The sequence below is a fragment of the Sorex araneus genome, chromosome 1 (genome assembly GCF_027595985.1).
Source record: "Sorex araneus isolate mSorAra2 chromosome 1, mSorAra2.pri, whole genome shotgun sequence".
Taxonomy (NCBI): Eukaryota; Metazoa; Chordata; class Mammalia; order Eulipotyphla; family Soricidae; genus Sorex; species Sorex araneus.
Genome location: NC_073302.1, coordinates 166,442,501 through 166,465,673, shown reverse-complemented (window position 1 = coordinate 166,465,673; position 23,173 = coordinate 166,442,501). Strand labels below are relative to the sequence as shown.

General features: G+C 39.4%; 1 protein-coding gene across 1 annotated transcript; it reads left to right on the top strand.

Moving 5' to 3' along the window:
- The first annotated feature begins 11,906 nt into the window (after positions 1-11,906).
- LYSMD3 (LysM domain containing 3) lies at positions 11,907-22,357 on the top strand. Its single transcript, XM_055122824.1, has 3 exons — positions 11,907-12,168; positions 15,941-16,209; positions 20,340-22,357. Exons 2-3 carry the CDS (start codon positions 15,952-15,954, stop codon positions 21,003-21,005), a joined length of 924 nt encoding a protein of 307 aa, XP_054978799.1. The 5' UTR covers positions 11,907-12,168; positions 15,941-15,951; the 3' UTR covers positions 21,006-22,357.
- Positions 22,358-23,173: the final 816 nt, after the last annotated feature.

Here is a 23,173-nt window from a genome sequence, read left to right as displayed (position 1 = left end):
GACTGGAGAAGTTTAGTTTCCCAAGACTGTAAATTCTGCCTTGGGTTTATAGACTAAGAGACTAAGAGTAAAAGGGCAACCCCTGGGCATAGGTGAAAAACATGATATAAAACATCTTAAACAGACAGTCCCGACCAGCTTAAGTGGGAATGCAAGACGTTAATCTTATTTTACCAATTCAAACAGGCCCTACATTAACAAGACATCTTTGGGAAACTGATGGGAATCCTCTGATACTTTGCTTAACAAGTAACACCAAGAGCCAGTTTTCCTATTTAAGAAACCCCAGAGAAGAAGAGTCATACTTAACTTAGTCCCATACTAAGTTCCTCCTCTGCTAGGGAGTTTCTTTCTCTTCTACTTTCCAAGAAACTTCTGTTTTCTAATTTATTTTTTCTCCACCCGGCAGTACTCCTGGCTCTGTGCTTAGGGATCAATGCTGGTGGTGCTCTGGGGACCATATGGAATGCCAGGAACCCAACCCGGGGTCAGCCGTATACCAGGCAAACCCCCTACCCACTATGCTGTCACTCAGGCCCCTTTATTTTCTAATTCTGAGCTGAAGCATATTTATTACTCCAAATTCTCATTCTTGAAAATATTGAAGAAATGGTAACTATGGACTGACAAAGACCCCCTATCACTACTCCTGCATCAGGACCACCCCTCTGTTCCTGCTATGCTCAGGGGGTTCTTGGATGTGCTCAGGGGACCATATGTGGTGACTGGGTCCCACAGTAACCACAGAAATAGGGTTGGTGACATGACAGAAAAATACTTTGTCCTGTGTACCACTGCTCCAGATCTCCCTTCTTTGAGTTCTTGTAAAAGGAGAATTTTTGTTAGTAAAAGACAGATATTTAGAGAAGGCTGACTATAGCTCATGGGTGATATAAGCATAAAGAAAAAATGCATTTACCACAAACATTTTGTATGTCACATCACATTTACCTCCAAACTCTATTTTGTTCAGCTACTAAAAAGAAAGTAAAGGACTTGGATAACTCTTACTAGACTCATCTTGTCTGTAATGCTTTGCTCTGTGAATAATAATACTATTTTTACCAAAAATTAAAAAAATCATCTTCACAAGTTAATGCTGCTTAGGATATCAGTTATAATTATAACATCTCTAAATATTGTCTTTAACAAAGTCAAAAACACATAAGGAATTTTCTTTGAGAACCTGTGTCTAAAAATATGTATTTTTCCACTGGTAAAGGGATTGGTGTTGGAACATTGTATACCTGAAACCCGACCTTGAAAAACTCTGCAATTCATGGTGACTAAATTAATATAAGCAAATTTTAAAATAATACATATATTTAAAAATATCATACTCTGGAGTAAGTTTTGAGTACCACTGGGTGTGGAAAAGAAATACAAAATGTAAAAATAGATAAGGTATTTATTTTTCCATGAAATGACTTAAGATTTAGATATCTGTATGCTAAAGATAACTAAGTCTATTGTGTGATCTTAAGGACAGGGTAACAAAGGGAACTCAACTAAGCTTCTGTTAATGCAAATGAATTCTTATACAACATAGAACATAATATTCAGAATTGTAAACTACTACAAAGGAACTTGTTTTTTCAAAACAAGAAATCAAAGAAATAAGTTTCCTTGTGTTTCACCATAATAAACTGCTCACTCATCAGATTATATTATGGCTAAACTCACTCTGTTTTGCATAGAAGGGAATGAAGTTTGCACTACTCTTGCTGTATACCCCACAGAGTAAATCCAAGTATGAAATGCTCTTTGAAGTCAGCCAGCATTCTTTGCTTCCAATAATTCTGAAGAGCTTTAGATCACAAATAGGATTAAAGCTTGAAAAGAAGGGGGGGGATCAGCTCAACCTTAATTGTAAATATGAGAAAATATGATGAGAAAGAAGGAAAATTTTATATGCATAATTGCTACCATGGTAAATCTGGTTTATTTAGATTAATGGGGGAAAGAGAAACTGAGTGCAGACTCACTAGTCAAAACATGCTAGAAGGAATAAGGAAAATATCTTGAAAGCCAAAATTGAGCAATCTCATGAACTTGACTGCTCGGTAAATATTTTTATTCAATTAATCTAATTTTATTATTTTGCGTGTATTTGTAATTTAACTTTGCACAGTGGGTAGGGCATTCACCTTGCACTCGGCCAACCTGGGTTTGATTCCTCCACCCCTCTTGGAGAGCCTGGCAGGCTACTGAGAGTATCTCACCCGCACGCAGAGCCTGGCAAGCTACCCGTGGCATATTCGATATGCCAAAAACAGTAACAAGTCTCACAATGGAGACGTTACTGGTGCCCACTCGAGCAAATCAATGAACAACGGGATGACAAAGTGACAGTGACAGAACTTTTTTTTTTCTTTTTGGGTCACACCCAGCGATGCTCAGGGGTTACTCCTGGCTTTGCACTCAGGAATTACTCCTGGCGGTGCTTGGGGGACCATATGGGATGCCAGGGATCGAACCCGGGTCGGCCGCGTGCAAGGCAAACGCCCTACCAGCTGTGCTATTGCTCCGGCCCCCAGAACTTTTTTCTATAGCACCAACATACACAGAAATAGCTCTCATGACCTGATATTTGGATTTCTTAAAATCTTATAAATTGCAAGACAAATGAGAACTTTAACATTTGTATTTAGTTTCTTTTTGTAATTTTTTTGGTTTATTTTTAATTTGTAATATTATGGAATTATGAATATTATGGGTTTGGCTTCATACACTCTATAGGTGTATAATTGTCACCAGTGTCACAGCCAACATTCCAGTGCCATTTCATCACTCAAAGAACCCCCTGCTCATTCTTCCCAGGTAATCACCTTCCCTCAGGTAATCACCATAATCTTCACTGAGTCTAGGAGTTAGTTTTGTTGTTTCTTGCCAGAAAAAAAAAACTATCAAATGAGACTCTGTAGACCAGAAGAAAACAGTGGGACATAGCAAAAAACAAACAAAAGAAAACCTCAGTAAAATGAATAACTCACTGGGAATACTTTATTCAGCTAGATTATCATTCATACTTAAGGACTAATTAATACAAAACTCATGCTCAAGCAACAGCTGAGGGAGCTCATAGCCTTGAGAACCAGTTTTGCAAGAAACATTAAAGGAGTTTCTTTAGGGGCCGGAGAGATAGTGCTGAAGGTAAGGTGCTTGCTTGCATGCAGTCAACCTAGGTTTGGTCCAGAGCATCCCATATGGTCCCCGGAACACGAGCAGGAGTGATTCCTGAGTGCAGAGCCAGGAATAACCCCTGAGCATTGAAGGTGTGGCCCACAAACAAAAACAAACAAAATGAAACAAAATGCATCAACACACAATTTTCACAAAATTATCTTAATAAATTATTTCATCTCAATAATCTCACTCAGATAATAGACATTAAGGAAGATATTGACAGCAAAACAAGTAGGAGACTACCAGTCCTCTACCAGGGCTAGATAGAGCAACTGGGAAAAACTCAACAAGGAAATACTGACCTTGAAGGAAGAAATGGAAGAGATGGGTTTATATATAAGGACCTCTAGCTCCAAAACTTGAGTTCACATTCTTCTCCAGTGCACATGAGACATTCTCAAGATAGACATATGCCAGGTGACAAAGCACAAAGTTAAGAAGTTAGAGATACAAATTGTATCAACTCTCCTCTCAGATCATGATGCTTTGAAAATGAATATTAACTTTATTTTATGCACTGTAGCACTGTCATCCCTTTGTTCATCAATTTGCTCGAACGGGCAACAGTAACGTCTCTATTGTGGGACTCCTTTTTACCATTCTTGGCATATTGAATATAGCATGGGGAGTTTGCCAGGCTCTGCTGTGTGGGCGGGATACTCTCGGTAGCTTGCCAGGCTCTCTGAGAGCGATGGAGGAGTCGAACTCGGGTTGGTCACGTGCAAGGCAAAATGCCCTACCCGCTGTGCTATAGCTCCAGTCCTGAAGTACAGTGCTACTTCATTTTATAATGAATGAAAACTAATATTAAAATTAAGCAGAAATGGGGCAAAACTCAAACACAGCAAATTAGACAAGGATTTTCTAAATGAAAAAACACCAAGACGATGATTAAAAAAAGAGAATCTCTGTGGGCTGGAAGGACAGATAGTACAGAGGGTAGGGTGCTTATCTTGCATAAAGCAGATGACCTGAGTTCTATCTCGTGTCCTGTGAGAGCCTCCAGAAGTGATCCAGGACACAAAACCAGGGGTAGGACCTGAGCATCACTGGGTACAGCCCCTCCCCCCCAAATATGAAGTTTGAAGTAAAATAAAAATACACAGTAAAAAGACTAACAAATGGCCAAAGGCAGCAGAACTGGAAAGTGACTTATAGCACTGAGCTTACTCAGTACTACAGCACTTACTCAGTACTCAGGCCAATGGAGGGGATTGGTGAATAGGAGGTATCTTTGGGACTGGTGGAGAGAAGTGGGTACTCCAGGAGTGGGTGTGGTGCTGGAAAAATGTATGAAACTATTATCAACAACATTGTAAGCCATGGTATCACTGTCACTGTATCACTGTCATCCCATTGATCATCAATTTACTCAAGCGGGCACCACTAACGTCTCCATTCGTCCTAGCTTTGAGATTTTAGCAGCCTCTCTTTACTTGTTCTTCCCAGTGCTGTTGCATTGGAGGCTCTTTCAGGGTAAGGGGAATGAAACCCATCATTGTTGCTGTTTTTAGCATATTGAATACACCATGGAGAGCTTGCCAGGCTCTGCCGTGTGGGCAAGATGCTCTTGGTACCTTGCTAGATTCTCTGAGAAGGAGAACTAGGCTATAAGAGGTCGGGCATTTCTGAGAGCTTTGTTTTATAGTCTCTGGATCTTGGCTGTTGGTGGGATTACACGGCGCTGGGGGCAGTTTGCGGGTGTGCCTGCCAAGCTATTGGAAAATGAAGGGTCTGGGTGGAGGAGGCCCAGTCCCGACCTAAGAAGGCTTGGAGATCTCAGCCCCGGGTCCTGCACACCTGGGTTCCTCTGCAGGTTCCTTCATGTGTGAGGCTTGTCCGAACATGTGGAGAGGGGCCTTGAGCATGGCTGTGACTGAGTTCTGGAGGTCTTTGGCTGCTGGGGCTCTGCTGAGGGTGGAGAGGGAAACTCAACCTGCCCCGCTCTGAGGGGCCCCATGAAGGCAGCCAGGCATGGGGGCAAGAGACTTTTAAAGAACCTTGACAAGGCCATTTTCAACAGATGATACTTTTTCCACACTGTCACATGGTACCTAAAAAATAAATACGTCAGTCGATTTTTTTATTTTAAGATAACATCTTCTTCTTAAAACCTCCCTTGGTTTCCCATCTTATTCAAAGCCCAAACCCTGAAAGTGATCCACAAATTTCTTTGAGGTTTAGCTCTCTCTAATCCCATCTCCCACTACTTTCCTGCTTGTATGGTTTGTTCTCCTTCTCTCTGTTCCTCCAGCACACTAGTTCTTCAGGGGCTCAGCTTTGTTTGCTCTTTCAGGCTAGTAAGTTTTTCTTTTTTCTTTTTTTAATTTTTTATTAGAGAATCACTGTGATGTACAGTTACAAACTTATGAACTTTTGTGTTTGCATTTCACTCATACAGTGATCGTTTACCCATCCCTCCACCAGTGTCCATTCACCTCCACCAATGATCCCAGTATCCCTCTCACCACCCCCACCCCATCCCCCACCACCCCACCCTGTCTCTGTGGCAGGGCATTCCCCTTTGTTCTCTCTCCTTTTGGGTGTTGTAGTTTGCAATAGAGGTATTGAGTGGCCATCATGTTCGGTCTATAACCTACTTTCAGCTTGCATCTTCCAACCCGAATGGGTCCTCCCGACAAGTAGAAACACATCTACTTGCTGTTTCCTTCTCTATCTGAGCTGCCTTTTCCCCTAGCATGTGAGGCCAGTTTCCAAGCTGTGGAGCAGACTTCCTAATCCTTATCTCTACAACTCTTGGGTGTTAGTCTCTCACTATGTTATTTCATATTCCACAGATGAGTGCAATCTTTCTATGTCTGTCCCTCTCTTTCTGACTAATTTCACTTAACATGATACTTTCCATGTAGAACCACTTATATACAAATTTCATGACTTCATCTTTTCTAACAGCTGCATAGTATTCCATTGTGTAGATGTACCAGAGTTTCTTTAACCAGTCATCTGTTCTAGGGCACTCAGGTTTTTTTCCAGATTTTGGCTATTGTAAACAGTGTTGCAATGAACATAGAAATGCAGATGTCATTTCTACTATATCTTTTTGCCTCTCCAGGATGTATTCCCAGGAGTGGTATTGCTGGGTCAAATGGGAGCTCAATTTCTAATTTTTTGAGAATCGTCCATATTGTTGTCCAAAAGGGCTGAACCAGTCGGCATTCCCACCAGCAGTGAAGGAGAGTCCCTTTTTCCCTACATCCACGCCAACAGCAGTTGCTTTTGTTCTTATGGGTGTGGGCCAGTCTCTGTGGTCTGAAATGATATCTCATTGTTGTTTTGATCTGCATCTCCCTGATGATTAGTGATGTAGAGCATTTTCTCATGTGTCTTTTCGGGCTAGTAAGTTTTTCTTGCAAGGAGCAGCATGGCTCACATACTCTCCATAGTCTGATCATGTCCGTTATCTTTCACTGCGGTTTCTCTACCCTACCCCAAATATCAGCCCCTCCTACCCCAAACACTTCAGTCTCTTTCCTGTTTAATTTTCTCCACTTACCTACCATCATCGAGAATGTTCATATTCTATTTCTTCATTTTGTTTTTATCTTTCTTCCACCATGAGAGAAAGAATATTTTTACTCACTGTATCCCAACAGGTAAAACAAGGCCTGAAGCAGAAAATGCTTAGTTAATATCTGATAAATAAAAATAGTTGTAATTTCTGCCTATATTTTGTCAGCTAAGCACTGCCTTCTTTTGAAGTATGCATACCTCAGTAGTTTGTATTTAAATACATATATATATATACATATATATGGGGGCATGGAAAATGTGCTTTTAATTGTTAACTTGATCTTAGTTAAGTGGAGATTATCACAGAAATGGCCTCTAACTTTCTAAACTAGAATGAAAAGGCTAAACTGCCTCATTCATTTTCCCTTTATGCTTCTTTCCTTCAAATCTTCCCCTCTAACTTCACAAGAACTTATTGAAAAAGTAAATAAATCTAACAGGATATTCACAATCTGAAGTCTATTTTGTCTTGCTATTCATTCTGAATAATCACCCAATTCATATAAATATATACAATCCAGCATCATCTTCATGTTATAATTTGGTGAAGAGGACTTAGTTGAATTCTGACTAATATAGGTCTTCATAAAAGTAAGCACAAAAGCAAGAAAATTACAGGTCCTAGGAAATTCACCTGTACCAATTTACTTATATGTACACAATATAATTAAATCATAACATGTTGTTATATTGTTATCAGTAAATATAGTGAGAAACAAAATATTGCAAGTTAGAGACTAACTATAAACATACAACAACTGAATTCCCTTCAAACTATGTAGCTAAAGTATTTAAGAGTAGTATTTGTGAGGGTGGTTTTCAGTTAGTACTGTCTGTATGGATGGAGACATCAGAAAGGTCATTTTCAAGGCTTATTTAATGTTTCTGAATTAGTAACTAAGAACTAATTAGAATTAGCACTTCTGGAATCCTAAAGTGCTTCTGACTACAGTTAGCAGTTAAATGACTACTTCTTAGTATACATTTTGGCAAAGCTTTATCATAGTAAGCATTTAAATAAATAATCAAGGTAAATAGCAATTCGGGAGGTCATTTATTCAACTGTAAGAATCATATCTGAAACCTATGGTCTGTTTTTACCAAAGGATTCTAGAAAATATATAATGATTTGTCCTGTGTGTACATTATTTAAAGGTCATATATGAGCAAATTTTTTTTGTTTCATCTCCAAACCTACTATTAACTTTATTTGAGATGCTTTAAGTATCCCCTTATAATCTTTTTTAGTCTTTCTTGTTACAATTGAAAGTAAAGGTAGATACAGAGTCACTGTCACTGTCATTGCCATTGCCATCGATTTACTCCTGAGGGTAACGTCTCCATAGTGAGACTTGTTGTTACTGTTTTTGGCATACCAAATACGCCATGGGTAGCCTGCCAGGCTCTGCCGTGCAGGCGAGATACTCTCGGTAGTTTTCGGGGCTCTCAGAGAGCAGCGGAGGAATTGAACCTGGGTCGGCCATGTGCAGGACAAACGCCCTACCCGCTGTGCTATCGCTCTAGCCCGATACAGAGAGTGGTAGAGGTAAATCAAGAAGAAACATAAAGAGAATTCAATGTTCCCTTCCTTTCACTTACTGATTTCCAAGGGTCTTTTTTTTCCCCTTTTTTGGGGTCACACCTGGCGACGCACAGGGGTTACTCTCCTAGTTCTGCACTCAGGAATTTCCCCTGGCGGTGCTCAGGGGACCATATGGGATGCTGGGAATCAAACCCGGGTTGGCTATGTGCAAGGCAAACGCCCTACCCGCTGTGCTATTGCTCCAGTCCTGATTTCCAAGGGTCTTGACTGGTAGTTTTCTACAGGCACTCACTACTTGAATATAAGATATAATAAGCAGACTCAGGAATGGTTATAGGCAGATGGCTGGCTATTGGTTTTCTTGATAGAAGAAATATCAGTTATTTAATACATGGGTTTGGTCTTAGTTTTATGTTTTTGGTTTCTGGGCAACACCCAGTAGTGTTATTCCTGGCTTTGTGCTCTGGGATCATTCCTGACAGGCTCGGGAGACAATACTGGGTGCTGGGTATATATAGAACCTGGGTCTGCTGCATGGAAGGCAAATGCCCTACTCACTGTACTATTGCTCTGGCCCCTGGTCTTAATTTTTTTTCAATTTAAATAAATAAAAACATTTTACAACTAATTCATATGGCAATAAACTATGTAATCTATGTCTAGATGTCTAAGAAGCAAAGACAAAAGCTCCCGTCTGTTCTCTTGCCACCTCTACTTCCTTTAGACTTCTATTAAAGTTCCTTGCATAATTTTCAAAAAGAAAAATTAAACTCCGCTTTCAGCATTTTTTGGCACCAATATACGAATATGTGTGTAGGGATCTGGGAGAGATAAAGGAACATACACTAAAGTCTGAATTATGAAGGAATTACATATACATTATACAGGGAGACATAGTTTTCTCTTTAAGTACAGTTTGGAAGCTGTTTCCTGTGCTTACTCAAGGAAACTCTGTGAGCAAGGAGATGGTGTTTGTAAGCATTACATGGTGTTTGTAAGCATTACTCTAAGCATCACTAGAGTCTAAAACAAAGGCCTCACAGATGGTTTTCCTCCAAACAAAAATTGTTAAGAAATAAGTCAATAGAAGATACCGATTAGGTTTGTTATTTGGGCAAAAAAAAATATTACAATATATAAATGTCAGAAGTATGCAGCGTGCTACAGCACATATTTAGAATACTTTCAGATTTTTAGCTACTACCATAATAAATTCACATTCATAGTGTATTCTTTTAAATTACAAACATCAAATTTAACAAAACAAGAGGTCCAAAATGGAGTCACATACCCTAAGCCCTATGTCACTGATAGAAAACTTAACTTAGAGTTCCAGCCTTTTCCAGAATCAGAAACTAGAGCAGTCAATCTGGAATCACTGTTTCAGCAGCAGTGAGGTAAAGGATCTCTTTAATCTCCTAAAGGAAAAGTGACCTTGTTAAAACCAATTCACTTTCTGCTCATATAAGAAGGTCCTTGTCCTCACTCTTTTCTGCCTATTAAAGCCTGTCATTTTGCAAAATGTGTTTCTATCTGAGCTTCTGTCTGCTAAATGGGATGCTGCCTGATTAATGACTCATTGAATAAAGCCAGGAAGATCTTTAAATTTTACTCAGTTGGATTTTGTTTCCTAGCATTTATCTGTAAATGAATTTAATGTAATTGCTTAGCCATGTACGAGTTCAGTCAATCACATTTTTTTCAGTCAATTGCATTTTAAACTTTGATACATATTACCAAGTAACATTCTTAATAGATCACATCAATCTACAATCTCATTACATTGCAATTTTAAATCTGGACTAAATCACCAAACCTAAACATAGTGACAGAAACACATTTATAGAAACTACATATTCTTTCATCAATAGCCTTTAATAAAAACTGTGTCAGCTGAGATCTCAAAGAAAAAAAATCCTTTTGGCTTTGCTGAGTACTGGGGACATACATCCTTTTTCTCAGAGACCAAATCCTTGTTCGTACTGGCCAGCTTTTTGGAACTTGGCCAAAATTCATGGTTAACTGCTTCCTTTATATATGTTCTAATAATAAAATATAATTCTCTTATTGTCTTTTTGTAGAAAAGTTCAATAACTGCAGCTGGGTTAAATATAAGTAACAATTCAAGAGCATGCAGATATCAATGAGAAAGTATTTATACAGGTAGAAATGTTTGAAATTGTGCCACTTGGTCTCTCACAGGGATTCCACTGCCTATTGACATTAAAATAAGAAAAGTAACCTATGTGCAGAATGAAGGTTGTATTCACATTAACATTCATGAAGGCTGAGCGGCTGAAGCTCTACATACCAAGTAGGGAATATATCCTTTGTCTACTGATGAGAAAATGTCTCAGTGATAAATGGTTACAGACAGAGGTGTCATAAGGGCACCAGTACACAGAAGAGCTCCAACAAACTTCTGAAAAAATTGTTTCTAAGTCTACTCCCACAGTTCTTTTCGAAGCATTACGGAGAACAGTGGCTGTCCTTCCAAATAAGAGAAAAATATTTCACTGCAGAATTCTGAACTTTCCTTAGAATTTACTATAAAACAAAACAGCATACGCTTTGAAAACGGCTTAAAACAAAGCTTCAAAGCCTTCAAGATGTAAAGATTCTGACATTCTAGAAAGGTCTCTTGCACCCAGCACCGTGCTTGTTTTGTAGCTCGAATATATATTGTACAAAAGCAGCACGGTGGTCAAGAGGGCAAACTCTGCAATTTCAACACTGGGAGACATTAGGGTGATCATGAAAACACTATACACAATAACTTTTTTAAGCTATTCACTTCCAAAAACAAAAAACAAAGAACAACAAAAAAAACACACTATACACTCATTTATGTAAATTAAGTACGTTTGTGGAAAATTGATTTATGATGTTATCTAAAAAAATACCATATACACTAGCAATGACTATCAATTGCTTTAGGTTCATTTTTGGGTACAAAACAAATTAGATTACAATTTGTGACAGCCTTTTCTAAGAGTATTAGGAAGCCTGAGAAGTTGGACTCTAGGACAAGGGAAACACTTCTTCAAACCGACTCTAGGCGGCGCACTTTCCACATCTAAAAACACAAAGGCTCAAACCATCGCCCGCCAACTGTGCTTCTCTCTTGCATTCTGCTGTTTCTGCAGAAATCCAGAGGCTTCCGCATAAAAGGGTAAAACAGCACAGGACAGATTTCTTAACTATGGATGAGAACCCCATGCTTTGGGGACTTCTTCCCCTCCCAACCAAGTTTACAGACACAGAGCAAAAAGAACTACACAAGAACCCGCACCCCCATGAATCTCCAACGCTTTTCCCTCTTCAGAGCCTTCTGGACAGTTTCTGCCCGGCCTGTGCAGATGAAGGACAAAGGCGCAGTCAGCAGGTCGCGCCCGGTCGCGGGTGAACCCGCCGGATTCCTAGGTCCCCGGGAGCTATTCTGTGGGGCGAAAGGGCGGAGCCCAAGAGGGGCGGGACCTAAGAGGGCGGGGCCTACGCCTCGGAGTCGGGGCGGGGCATTGGGGCGGGGTCGGGGCGGGGCCTAAGGGGCGGGGTCCGAGGCGGCTGGCGCCCGAGCCCCGCCCATGTCCCGGGCGGCGGTGCGCGCCTGCGCGCCGAGCGGAAGCCGCGGCTGTGTGGTAGGCGGCGGCGGGCGAGCCCTCGCGCCCGCGCCCCCCGCCTCCTCCCCCGCCCTGCCCCACCTCCGCCCACTTGACGCCATGACGCACGGCAGGTTTGCGGACGTGGCGGCGCCGCACTGCCCGGAAGGTGGAGACGCTGGCGGCGACGGCGGTGGTGGACGTCGACGACCGAGAAACGGGCGAGGCGATGCGTCGGCCCCGGACGCCGGCGGCGTCTGACGACCTGCTGGTCCTCCCGTGGTCGTGTCCCCCCTGCTAACGGGACAGGTAAAGATGGCGGCGGGGGCGCCGGGGCGCGGCGTGCGTGCGTGCGGGGCCCTCCGTCCTTTGGGGAAACTGAGGCTCGGAAGGGGCACTCGGACTCGGCCGGTGGCCGGAGCGGCGCGGCGCCCATTCCCGCCACCACCTGCACGTCTCGCGCGCCGTGTCGTGGGCGGTGACGATTCCCCGACGGCGTCGCGGTGCGTGTGGGACACGGGGGAAAGAAACCCAGAAACCCTCGAGTTGGAGCCTCGCCGCGCCTCGGCGGGGGGAAGCAGGAACTGGACGTGGGGGAGCGACGGGGGGAGAAGGGAAGTGCTCGAAGCCGAGTGGGCCCCGCCGCCCCGTGCTGGCCCCGCCGGCGTCGCTCCCGCCTCGGGCCGGGGGGACTGTGCAGCCCGGGCAGAGGTGCTGGGCCTCAGTCCCGGCCGTTGCCGTGAGCATCGCCTCGCCGCCGCCTCCTCCGGGAAACTACATGTTGTGATTTAGGACCTGCGCGTCGTGTGGGCGGGTGGGCGATGGGGATCGGGAAGGAAGGGAGATAAGGCGAACACGGGGTGCTCTCTGATCTTTGCAGCCGGTGCTCCGTCCGGGCCAGAGTCTAGCTTTTCACGGACTCGTCGGGGACAGCAGTTCTCGGTTACTCACAAACACAAGGTCCTGAGGGCGGGGTTTTGCAGCGGGGAGTGCAGAGATGCAGGAAGCCCTAACTTTAAATACTGATTCATAAGGGGCCGCAGGGAGAGAGAGGACAGGGGCCAAGAGACCCTTGCCTTGCATGCCGTGCCCAGAGCTCAGGCCAACCCCTGCTGCTAATAGAGCGGCCTCTAAGTACTGATAGTTAGATGTGTTTAAGTGATCCGTCACCGACCGAGTCGGCAGGATGGCTTCGGAGCTTTGTCCGGTGAAGTTCAGTTTGTTGCACCAAGTCACCCGCGTGTATTAACCGGCTCTTACCAGGTCATGGGCCTCCTGATGAGGACATGTCGGTATTCTCTTAGGAAAATAGACTCGTTTAATATTTTCCCCTATAAATTCAGAGGATTCATAGATATTCTTAGATTCGAGATACAGTATAAAAACACTTGGTTTGGGGCTAGCGCGATAGCACAGCGGGTAGGGCATTTGCCTTGCACGCGGCCGACCCAGGTTCGATCCCCGGCATCCTGGATGGTCCTGAGCACTGTCAGGAGTGATTCCAGAGTGCATGAGTCAGGAGTAACCCGAGAGCATCATCGTCAGCTGTGGCCCCAGACCCCCCCTCCCCGAAAAAAAAAACCCACTTAGTTAAGTAACTGGAAATAAAGCTTACCTCTTTCAGTCAAAGATGAAATGCTCTCCAAACTCATGAGAATTAAAATAATGTCTTTAATTTTTTTTGGTATTAAAACAAGTTTAATCATGAAACTTGGAGTTTTTGTCACTTGTTGGGATGCCCTGAGGAGTGGAACTGACCGTGACTTCAGAACTGCTGAGATGAAAGTGCTGGGTAGGTTTAGCGGCCAGGAAGTTAGGAATCATAGTTTATGGTAAATGTAGTGTTTGCGGGAGTGGGGAAAAATCCACATAATGTGTAGCTGTTATTTCTGTTGCCTTACGTATGGCTATGTGTGTTATACAGCCTTCTAGAAACTGGTTTTCCAGGATTGGATATAAATTATAGTTTCAATTTTTTTTGAACTTTGGGACAGTTTATCTTAGGTTTTTATAGTTTCCGCCTCCTATAAACATTCCTTTTTTTTTTCCTTTTCAGACTGATTTTTCTTCACTGAGAGGAAAGTTAAGCTAAAGGTTCAGTCTTGGACCCACTTTGTTTATCTTGTTTTTCTTTCATGTAGTCTTATCTACACCCACTGCTTCAATTTTCAACTCTTTGTTCATGTGTCCAATGACTATTAATCTGGATCTTTCTGAATTTTTGATTATGTCCACTTGACTGTTTTGACTTTTGGCTTCTGTAAAGGAATTTATGCTCATGTTTCATCTCCTCCCGAATTGTTCTGGCAGTGACCCAGATTGTAGAGAATCTTTTTTACCTTTGCTAAGTGGTAGAACTAGAAAGTTTATTTTTGATCCCTTTCTCTTCATATCTGAGCAACATTATTAAGTCCTAAGTTGAAAGGATGTATAGGATAAATTTCTGTCTCCAGAATAGTCCTATGCCCTTTTGATTTCTCCCCATCTTTCACAGTAACAGAAAGTAATCTATGTTCTTTCTTTTTGTTTAAGTAGAAAACTTTATTGTTGATATTCGAAGCTTATCAGTAAAATGAGTTCATTTTAGCTATGATCAGGTCTTATTTTTATAAATTAATGACATTAAGGATAAACCTGATTTCACACCATCTTGAATTCTGTAGTATGTAGTTAAGGTAAATAAACTTGTATACTAGGAATAGGTAGGTGTCATTTAAGACAAACAAAATAATTTTGAGAAAATGGCATAAATTTTATGGGAGTGACTAATATGAAGCTGAAACTGAATGTGGAACTAGTGTGATTTCTGTTTCTAATGAAAATGAAACATCTTGAGGGTGGTGAGAACATGATTTGCAGTTTAACAACTATCTGTCGGGGCTGGAACAATAGTACAGTGGGTTAGGGGCCGTTGCCTTGAAGGAGGCTGACCCAGGTTTGATTCCCAGCATCCCATATGGTCCCCCCCCCCCCCCAGCACCGCCAGGAGTAATTCCTGAGTGCAAAGCCAGGAGTAACCCCAGTGCATTGCTGGGTGTGACCCAAAAAGCAAAAAAAAAAAAAACCAACTATTTGTTGATGTCAATGTAAGTTTTTTTCTTGAAGTAGAAATGAAGAGAGTGATCTAAAATCCATTCATAGACGTAACTTGAGTTTGATGAGGATTTTCTGAAGTGTTTTTTAAAGCTTCCAGGGAGAGAGAAACCCTGGTCAAGCAAAATCTTGACATAAATAGAAAACACATACTGTACTAACTATAAATACTAACTCAAGTATGATCCAAGGAGGTAAATAGCTAGTACAAAATATATACCAGTCCTTCATATGCTTAAGATGTGGAAGTGAGGTGTAAGAGAGTACAGGAGTCAAGGTGCTTGCGCACACGCTGCTGAGCTTGGCTCGACCTTTGGCACCACATGTGATGATGTAAGCAGGCCTGGAGGCCTGAGTACCATTGGGTGTGGCCATACACGAAAATAGAAGACATTTTTTAAACTTACTGGGTGTGTATATATATATATATTGGGTGTGTGTATATATATATATATATATAAAACAGATCTCAATTTTACTATAATAAATTGTATATATGATATATAGAGTACACATTTAAATAATGCAGAACTATTTCCTTTATTTTTATATGCTCAGAATAAATGGAATTTGCCATTTTACTAAAAAATACTGTTTGCCCTTGTTGAGATGTAACAGCCTCACATTTTGAAATATGTGATCTGTCCTTCACCCATCTCATTATGCCATTGCAAATGCATTAATTGTGTGTCAATGCCTATAAAACTCAAACTTCAGTTTTTTGGGGCAGGGGAAGTGTGAGGTCCACGCCTGGCTGTTCTCAGGAATGACAGTGAATGGGATTCAGGGGATAGAACCTGGGTTGACCATGTGCACAGCAAAGCACCCCACCCACTGTACTGTCTCTACAGCCCCATGTACAATAAATTTTTAAAAAACTAAACTATTCTTTAAAAAATCAAAAGATAAAATACCCTGAATATAATATGTCCATTAAGAGAAATGAATGAGCTACTTTTCAAATTTTTCTCTGCCTTGTTCCCAACAGGTTTTGAAATTATGGCGGGGAGGCATCAGAATCGTAGTTTTCCTCTTCCAGGAGTTCATTCAAGTGGTCAAGCACATGCCTTTGGAAATTGTACAGACACTGATTTGTTGTTGGAAGAGGATGCTGAAGTGTATGAGCTTCGACCCAGGGGAAAGGAAAAAGTCCGAAGAAGTACATCAAAAGATAGACTTGATGACATTATAGTACTAACAAAAGACATACAGGAAGGCGATACTTTAAATGCAATAGCCCTTCAGTACTGTTGTACGGTAAGTTTTAATTTTATACAGTGCAGTCCAAAATAAATTATTTGATAATTAGTACAAAAATAAATTATTTTATTATATGTCCATTTATCTTATATTTTCCTTTCTTCCTCCATAGAAACAAATATGTTGGTAGATATTGTTTCACATATTTGGATTTCTTCTTATATCCAAATCCATGATATTTTCAGTATTGAAAGAAATCTGTGTTTGTTACCTTGTTTTCCTTTTCCAAGTTGCAAGAAGTACATATGTAGGTACACAAGCAGAAATACTTTTCTCTGCCCAGTTCCCTGAGATAACAAACTTCATTGTGTCTCTTGTCATATTCTTCTTTTTTTTTTTTGTGCTAGAGGTATAGTTTATAGATACCTTCAGGCGTTGATGACTTTGGCAGCTTTAAAATTAGTTTATACTCTGCATATAACTCCACAAGTTGCCTTTGCTTTTTTTTGTTGTTTCTCAGTATATCATGAACATTCTTCTAACTTAGTATTATATAAAGCTATACTCTGTAGGGTGAATGTGCCACAATTATTAAGCTATTCTCAAACTCATGGATAATCAAGATTTCCTCCTTGTTCTGCTCTTTGCAATGAATATTTTCCTAAGTTTATCTTCAAATGGTGGTATCTTAATTTTGATGTAATAGAGTCCCAAAAGAGATTACTAGGTGAAAGGTAAAGCATAATTTAAATAAATAGTACTTTGTTTAAAACAATTTCATATTTGTGTCATTATGTCCATCTGCATATTTCCGAGTGGTTTTTCATGACAATACATTTATATGAAAACTGTTTAGAAATTTTCAGTTTCTTTGTTCTCAAACTTCATATAGAATGTTGAACTGTACATAGTATATACCTCCTTGCACATTTTTAAATGAGCTTAACTTCTATTAATGACTTTGAATACTTACAAATTATTTCCATGATGTCATCAACATTAATATTTTGAAATGTCTTAGAATAATGTTTGTAGGGTTCAAAATATTAGGATTTGCTTTCTGAGATTCTTGTTTATTTAAATTGTACATGTATGAGTTCTTTTTGTAGCCACATGAAATTTTATACCAGTTGTTCTTCTCCCTTAATATTTTGCTTCTGAAAACTTTTATAATGTAAAATATTTTATACTTGAAAACATTTATCAGTTTTTTGCAGTAGAAACATTTAATAAAATTTCTATAATAATGAGGTGCTGTTTTTTTCTGAACAATTATTCATATTGATATTGAAAGTTGCTAAATAGGAATATGATTGGTGGTTGAGTGCTTGCCTTACATGTTTGAAGCCCTGATTTGAGCCTCAGCACCACCCCCAAAGTAAATTCTTTAAAAGTTGGTAGAAAATGTGCTTAAGGAAAACCACAGGGTGTATCCGTTGATCTTAATTTCTAATAAAAAATTATTAATGGCATTTAATTTAGAGGGAAGATGCACTGGAAAAATTGTAACAGCAGTTAGGGAGTTAAATAGGCAATACTCTTATCAGTTGAGGGAGCAAAAGAATAACCTTACAAAAAGATTTGTTTAAAATTTCTGTGTTGCATGCTGCTCATAACACTAAGCATACTGCCTATTAAGTCTTTGGAATTATAAGGAGTAAAAAGTCAAGAGGTTGGAATCCCAAATGCAACAAAAAACATGACATAATTGGATATATTATAGAAATATGCAGAGAGGTAAATGAGGTAGATATTAAAAGTATAGAATTAGATCTTTATTATTATTAATTGGATATTAATTATAATAACTACTCAAGAATATTAAGTTGCGATTTATTTGCATACATAATACTGACAAGCAAAATAACATCTAAAGAGAATAGGGTCAGGATTTAGGGGTTATCAGGCCAGTAAATACAGTCATGTGAAAACATTAAACATGTATATACATCATTCTGACTCTTACACTTACTGTCTCTGCTATTCTCTCCTTCCTCCTCTCATACATGTATTTCAAGTTTCGATCTTTCCCAGAAGATTTTTTTTAAGGTGTCATTGGATTTAATCAGTAATCTGCAGTTGATCCTATTTTGCTACTTCTAAAAGTCCTCCTTTGGCTTTGATTCTGTGGTTTCTGATTTTCCTACTATTATTTAACAATAGCTAATGTTTCCATATACATATATATCATATTTGTACTAAGTGTTCTTCATGCATTAATCTTCATAACTTACCTTGTAGTTAGTATTGTTGCTGTCATTTTACATGAAATTACATAAATTACAGAACTTGTAAATAACTTACTCCAAATTACACAGTGTCAGATCTTGCTTCAAATTCGAATTCAAACCATGCCTAACTTTTAATCACCATCATATATTTTCCTGGAATTCTTCATTTTCTTTGTGGGTTTTTTTTTACTCAACCATTCATTTCTTAAGTGTTGGCATTCCATAGGGATTCTGCCAGTGCCATCTTTTTCTTCCCAGTCTTGTTGTTTTGTTTTTTTTCTTTTAAATCTACCTACTCTGTGAGTTCAGTTCATTGTTTTTTGGGCTGGAGGGATAGCTCAATAGACTGGAGTGTGTGGTTTACAACAGAGGGAGGTTCAGGCTGATGCCTGTCACTGCATGGGATTGAGCATGGCCAGGAGTGACCTTTGCACCACACCAGCTGATGTGGCCTCCCAAAGGTTTTTTTCCTGTATTTCAGACATGGATCTTGCTGTCATCTTTTATTTGCACAATATAAGACACACCTATTTATTGTGCATAAAGGTTCATTCATTCTCGTCTCCCTTCATAATAGTCTATATCTCAGTGATGGTATTGTCATCCATTGAGTTGATAATATTAGAAGTAAAAGTTTGGGCCGGAGAGACAGTACAGCATTTAAGGTGCTTGCCTTGTGTGCAGCCAGTCCAGCCTGGGTTTGATGAGCACAGAACTAGGAGTAGTCCCTGAGCACAGCTGGATGTAGCCAAAAAATAAGGAAAAAAATAAATTCATCTTAGACTCATTTCACCGCTCGCAACATCAGTAGGTGATAAATGAGCAAGTCTGTATGGTCAAAGCATTGGAAACAGTGAAAGGAATAATAACGATGGTTGAAGAACTTGGCATACTTTTTCATAAACATTTCTCTTCATGTGCTGATGGATAGACAGATTGAGGACTTTATAACTGTAGCCCGGTAGCACTGTCATCCCATTGTTCATCGATTTGCTCGAGTGGGTACCAGTAACGTCTCCATTGTGAGACTTGTTACTGTTTTTGGCATATTGAATACACCACAGGTAGCTTGCCAGGCTTTGCCGTGTGTGCAGGATACACTCAGTAGCTTGCCGGGCTCTCCGAGTGGGACGGAGGATTTGAACCTGGGTCGAACCTGGGTCGGAGGCGTGCAAGGCAGACGCCCTACCCACTGTGCTATCACTCTAGTTTAGATTGACGACCTATCTTGATCTTGGGGATAATTAAATAATGCATTTCTACTGAAGTTGGGGGAAATGGCTTCAGAAGATAAGTGAGGGAAATGTATGTTATCACTTCCAAGGCACGTGACTTGGAATCTTAAGTATGCAGGGTTTTTTTTTTTTCTAATTATACATAAAAGCATAGCCTAAATGGCCTCTTTAGACTTATTATTTCTTTGGTGTTTTGTTTTTTGGTGGGAGCAGGGTGAGGGGCTGGTGGGGGGGTCTCTTCTGGCAATGCTTAGAAGACCTTCCAGGAATCTGACCTGGGGCTCCCATCTGCAAAATATGCACTCTAACCCTTTGGAATATCTCCCCAGCTTTTGGCCACATCGTAGTCTTGATAAAACAGTTCTAGTTGGATAAACTTAATGCTTGTATTCTGTCATGCTGGAAGAGTATAACTGCTCCTTCACAAATTGTTTACAATCAGCAGAAGTAAATTTGTGCATGATGAACAAAGAAAAATATTGGAGGATTTTCTAATCTATTTGTATATTGTAAGCATCAGTGTAAATTTATTGGGGATAGTAAAGAATAGTGATTTCCTAGGACTAGATGTTACAGTTATTCAAAAATAAAATATCTCCTGGTGGGGTACTTATTATTAAGTTCAACCTGTTTTTTCCTCCAAAAGTAACTGGGATGAATGAACATTACTTTCTCTGTTTTCATTTAGAATTCAGTTGAATGTGCACTTTTCTTTTCACAGGTAGCAGATATCAAGCGGGTTAACAATCTCATCAGTGATCAAGACTTTTTTGCCCTTAGGTCTGTCAAAATTCCAGTCAAAAAATTTAGTTCGTTGACTGAAACACTTCATCCTCCAAAAGGAAGACAAACTTCACGTCCTTCATCTGTTCAGTACGTTCCAGAACAACAAGAAATTTTGTCTCCTAATGATTCTGTTTCTTCCAGTGAGTCCGCTGGCAGCTTTTTAAAAGAAGTAGACCGAGACATAGAACAAATAGTAAAATGTACAGATACTAAAAGAGAAAACCTTGATGAGGTGGTGTCTGCATTAACAGCACAACAAGTACGTTTTGAACCTGATAACAAAAACATTCAACGTAAGGATCCTTACTATGGTGCTGACTGGGGAATAGGGTGGTGGACAGCTGTAGTCATAATGTTGATAGTAGGTATAATTACACCAGTATTTTATTTGCTGTATTATGAAATTTTAGCTAAAGTGGATGTTAGTCACCATTCAACAGTGGATTCTTCACATTTGCATTCAGGAGTCACACTCCCATCACAGCAGAGAGAAATGGCAAATGGAATTGCTCCAACTAAAGGTGTACCTCTTGGCCAACAAAATGATCATAAACTATACAGTCAAGATTCCCAGCCACCTGCTGCTCAACCCAGAATATAGCAGTTAGCTCTCAGTCACAATGTTGTTAAATCACCTATGTATTTGGAATACGCAGTGTATCACTTCTTTTCAGTGACCACTTCAAAGGCAGAGTTTTGGGAGGTTGAAGATGCTTTATGTTTTTCACCCTTTAGGGGGAGCCGTGTGCAAATGGGCTGAGTACATAGTTGATATTGTTGATGTGGTATCAGTAAACATATGTTTAAAGGAGCAATTAATTTAAATATATTTTGTAAGTTCTTAGCTTGGAATATTCGTTTTATCATTTGGGCCTTGTTATGCTTGAAATATTTTTAGCTCATTTTTGATTTAAGGTTAATGGTAATTGACTAAGCAAAATAATGATAGCATCATCTGTCTGTGACTGAATAAAGTTGACTACTGTAGACCATGAAGATAGTTGAAAAAAGTTTGGTTCTAAAATTATTTATGATAATACATACTTAGTATTCCATTTTGAAGCTTTAAGCATGTTTAACATGTATGCTATGCAAATATAAGTTGAACTAGAAAGGGGAAGAAAACATACAATATCTTAAGGAGGCAAATGAATAAGATTAAATATTTTTAAACCCCCAGATAATGTGGTTGGAAAGCTGCCATTTGGTCACTAGAACACTGGATTAGGTGAAGACCTAGAAATAATCTTTACTCTTAAATAATGCTGCCTCTACAATTTTAAGTGTTTTTTTTTTTTAGTTTTTAGATTTGCCTCCGATATTTGAAAAAGCACTTTTGTAATTCTTTGATGAAAAGTGTAATACAGATGAGTATTATTTAGGAAAGAATTCCTTACATACTGTGAGAAGTTGTTGCTGTGTTACATGTAGTAACATGCCTTAATTACATTTTAAAGCCTTAAATATTTTATGTAAGCTAGTGTAATTTTTATAATTAAAATTAAGCATTGTCAGGGATGCAGCTCAGTGGTAGAACACATGTCTGGAATGTGTGAGGCACTGAGTTTTACCCCTGGTACTGCAGGGGAGAAAGGTAGTTTATTTAGTATCAGAAAATAAAAACATAACTCTAAATAGTCAAGCTGAATTCACGACATAGGCTGTATAATTCATCTCTGCCTTCACAGTCAAGCACAAGTTACTCTCACAACAGATTTTCACAGCCTACCTCTGAGATGTTGCTCTTTGTATAGAAATTGGTTGAAAGGTTGATGGTGCCACTTTTTAAAACTGCTGTGGATCAGCCAATCTGGCAAAACGAGCATTTGCATACTGATTCACTTAATTTTTAAAGGTATGTGTTTTTAAAATGTAACCAAAATGATTAATTAAAGGTTTGGTGGTGTCTTGATTGCCTATTTTGTGTATAATAAACATATACCTTAAGAGAGATATTACCATTTCATTTACTGAGCATTATTTCCTAATTTTTAATGTTTCGACTTTTTGACCATTTTCTATTTCAAACTCCAATCTTAAAACAAAATGGGGTGAATATCTGTGGTAAAGGAGGATATATGAATTTTCAGGAGCAAGCTATAAAATGTTGACAAACCAAATATCAGAGTTTTGCATATTCGAGGAACTTAGACAGTTAACAAAAAAGTATTACTATGGAAATTATATGTAGCAAATTGAAGTTTTGAGTAATTTTACTTTAATGTCCTAATGTCTTTAGGGCATCTTGAAAAGAGGTGGTAAGTCTAATTTGTGCTCAGTGTTAACCTGGTCAGTTTACATTGTATTTATTAAGCCTGCTGGGGGAAAAAAATCAAGTTTTAGTGAAGAAGATTATTTTTAGAGTAGAACTAGCTAAATGTCCTTTGAAAACTTACATCAGATAAATGAGATCAATCAGTTGTTCCTTTTTGCTAATGGTGACAGGCCTAATTTCCAAAAATACATAACTTATTTGTAAGTAGTAAGGTTTATAATGTACTTGTTGACTAAAAACCATTTCTGCCTTGCAGATGTCCTATCCCTTGAAGGAAATGTAATATATTCATATGGTATATTTGGGTAATTGTCCTTTTTCTATAGAGTTCCATAGTTTTTAATAGAATTTAACATATAATTCTATATTTTTATGTATAGAATTATTGATGCAAATTGTGTCATTTAAAATTTTTTAAATTCCTAAGTAATCAATATGGAATAGTTTAGCTTTAAAAATACTAATATTTTTAAAAATTGGAGCAAATAAAAGAT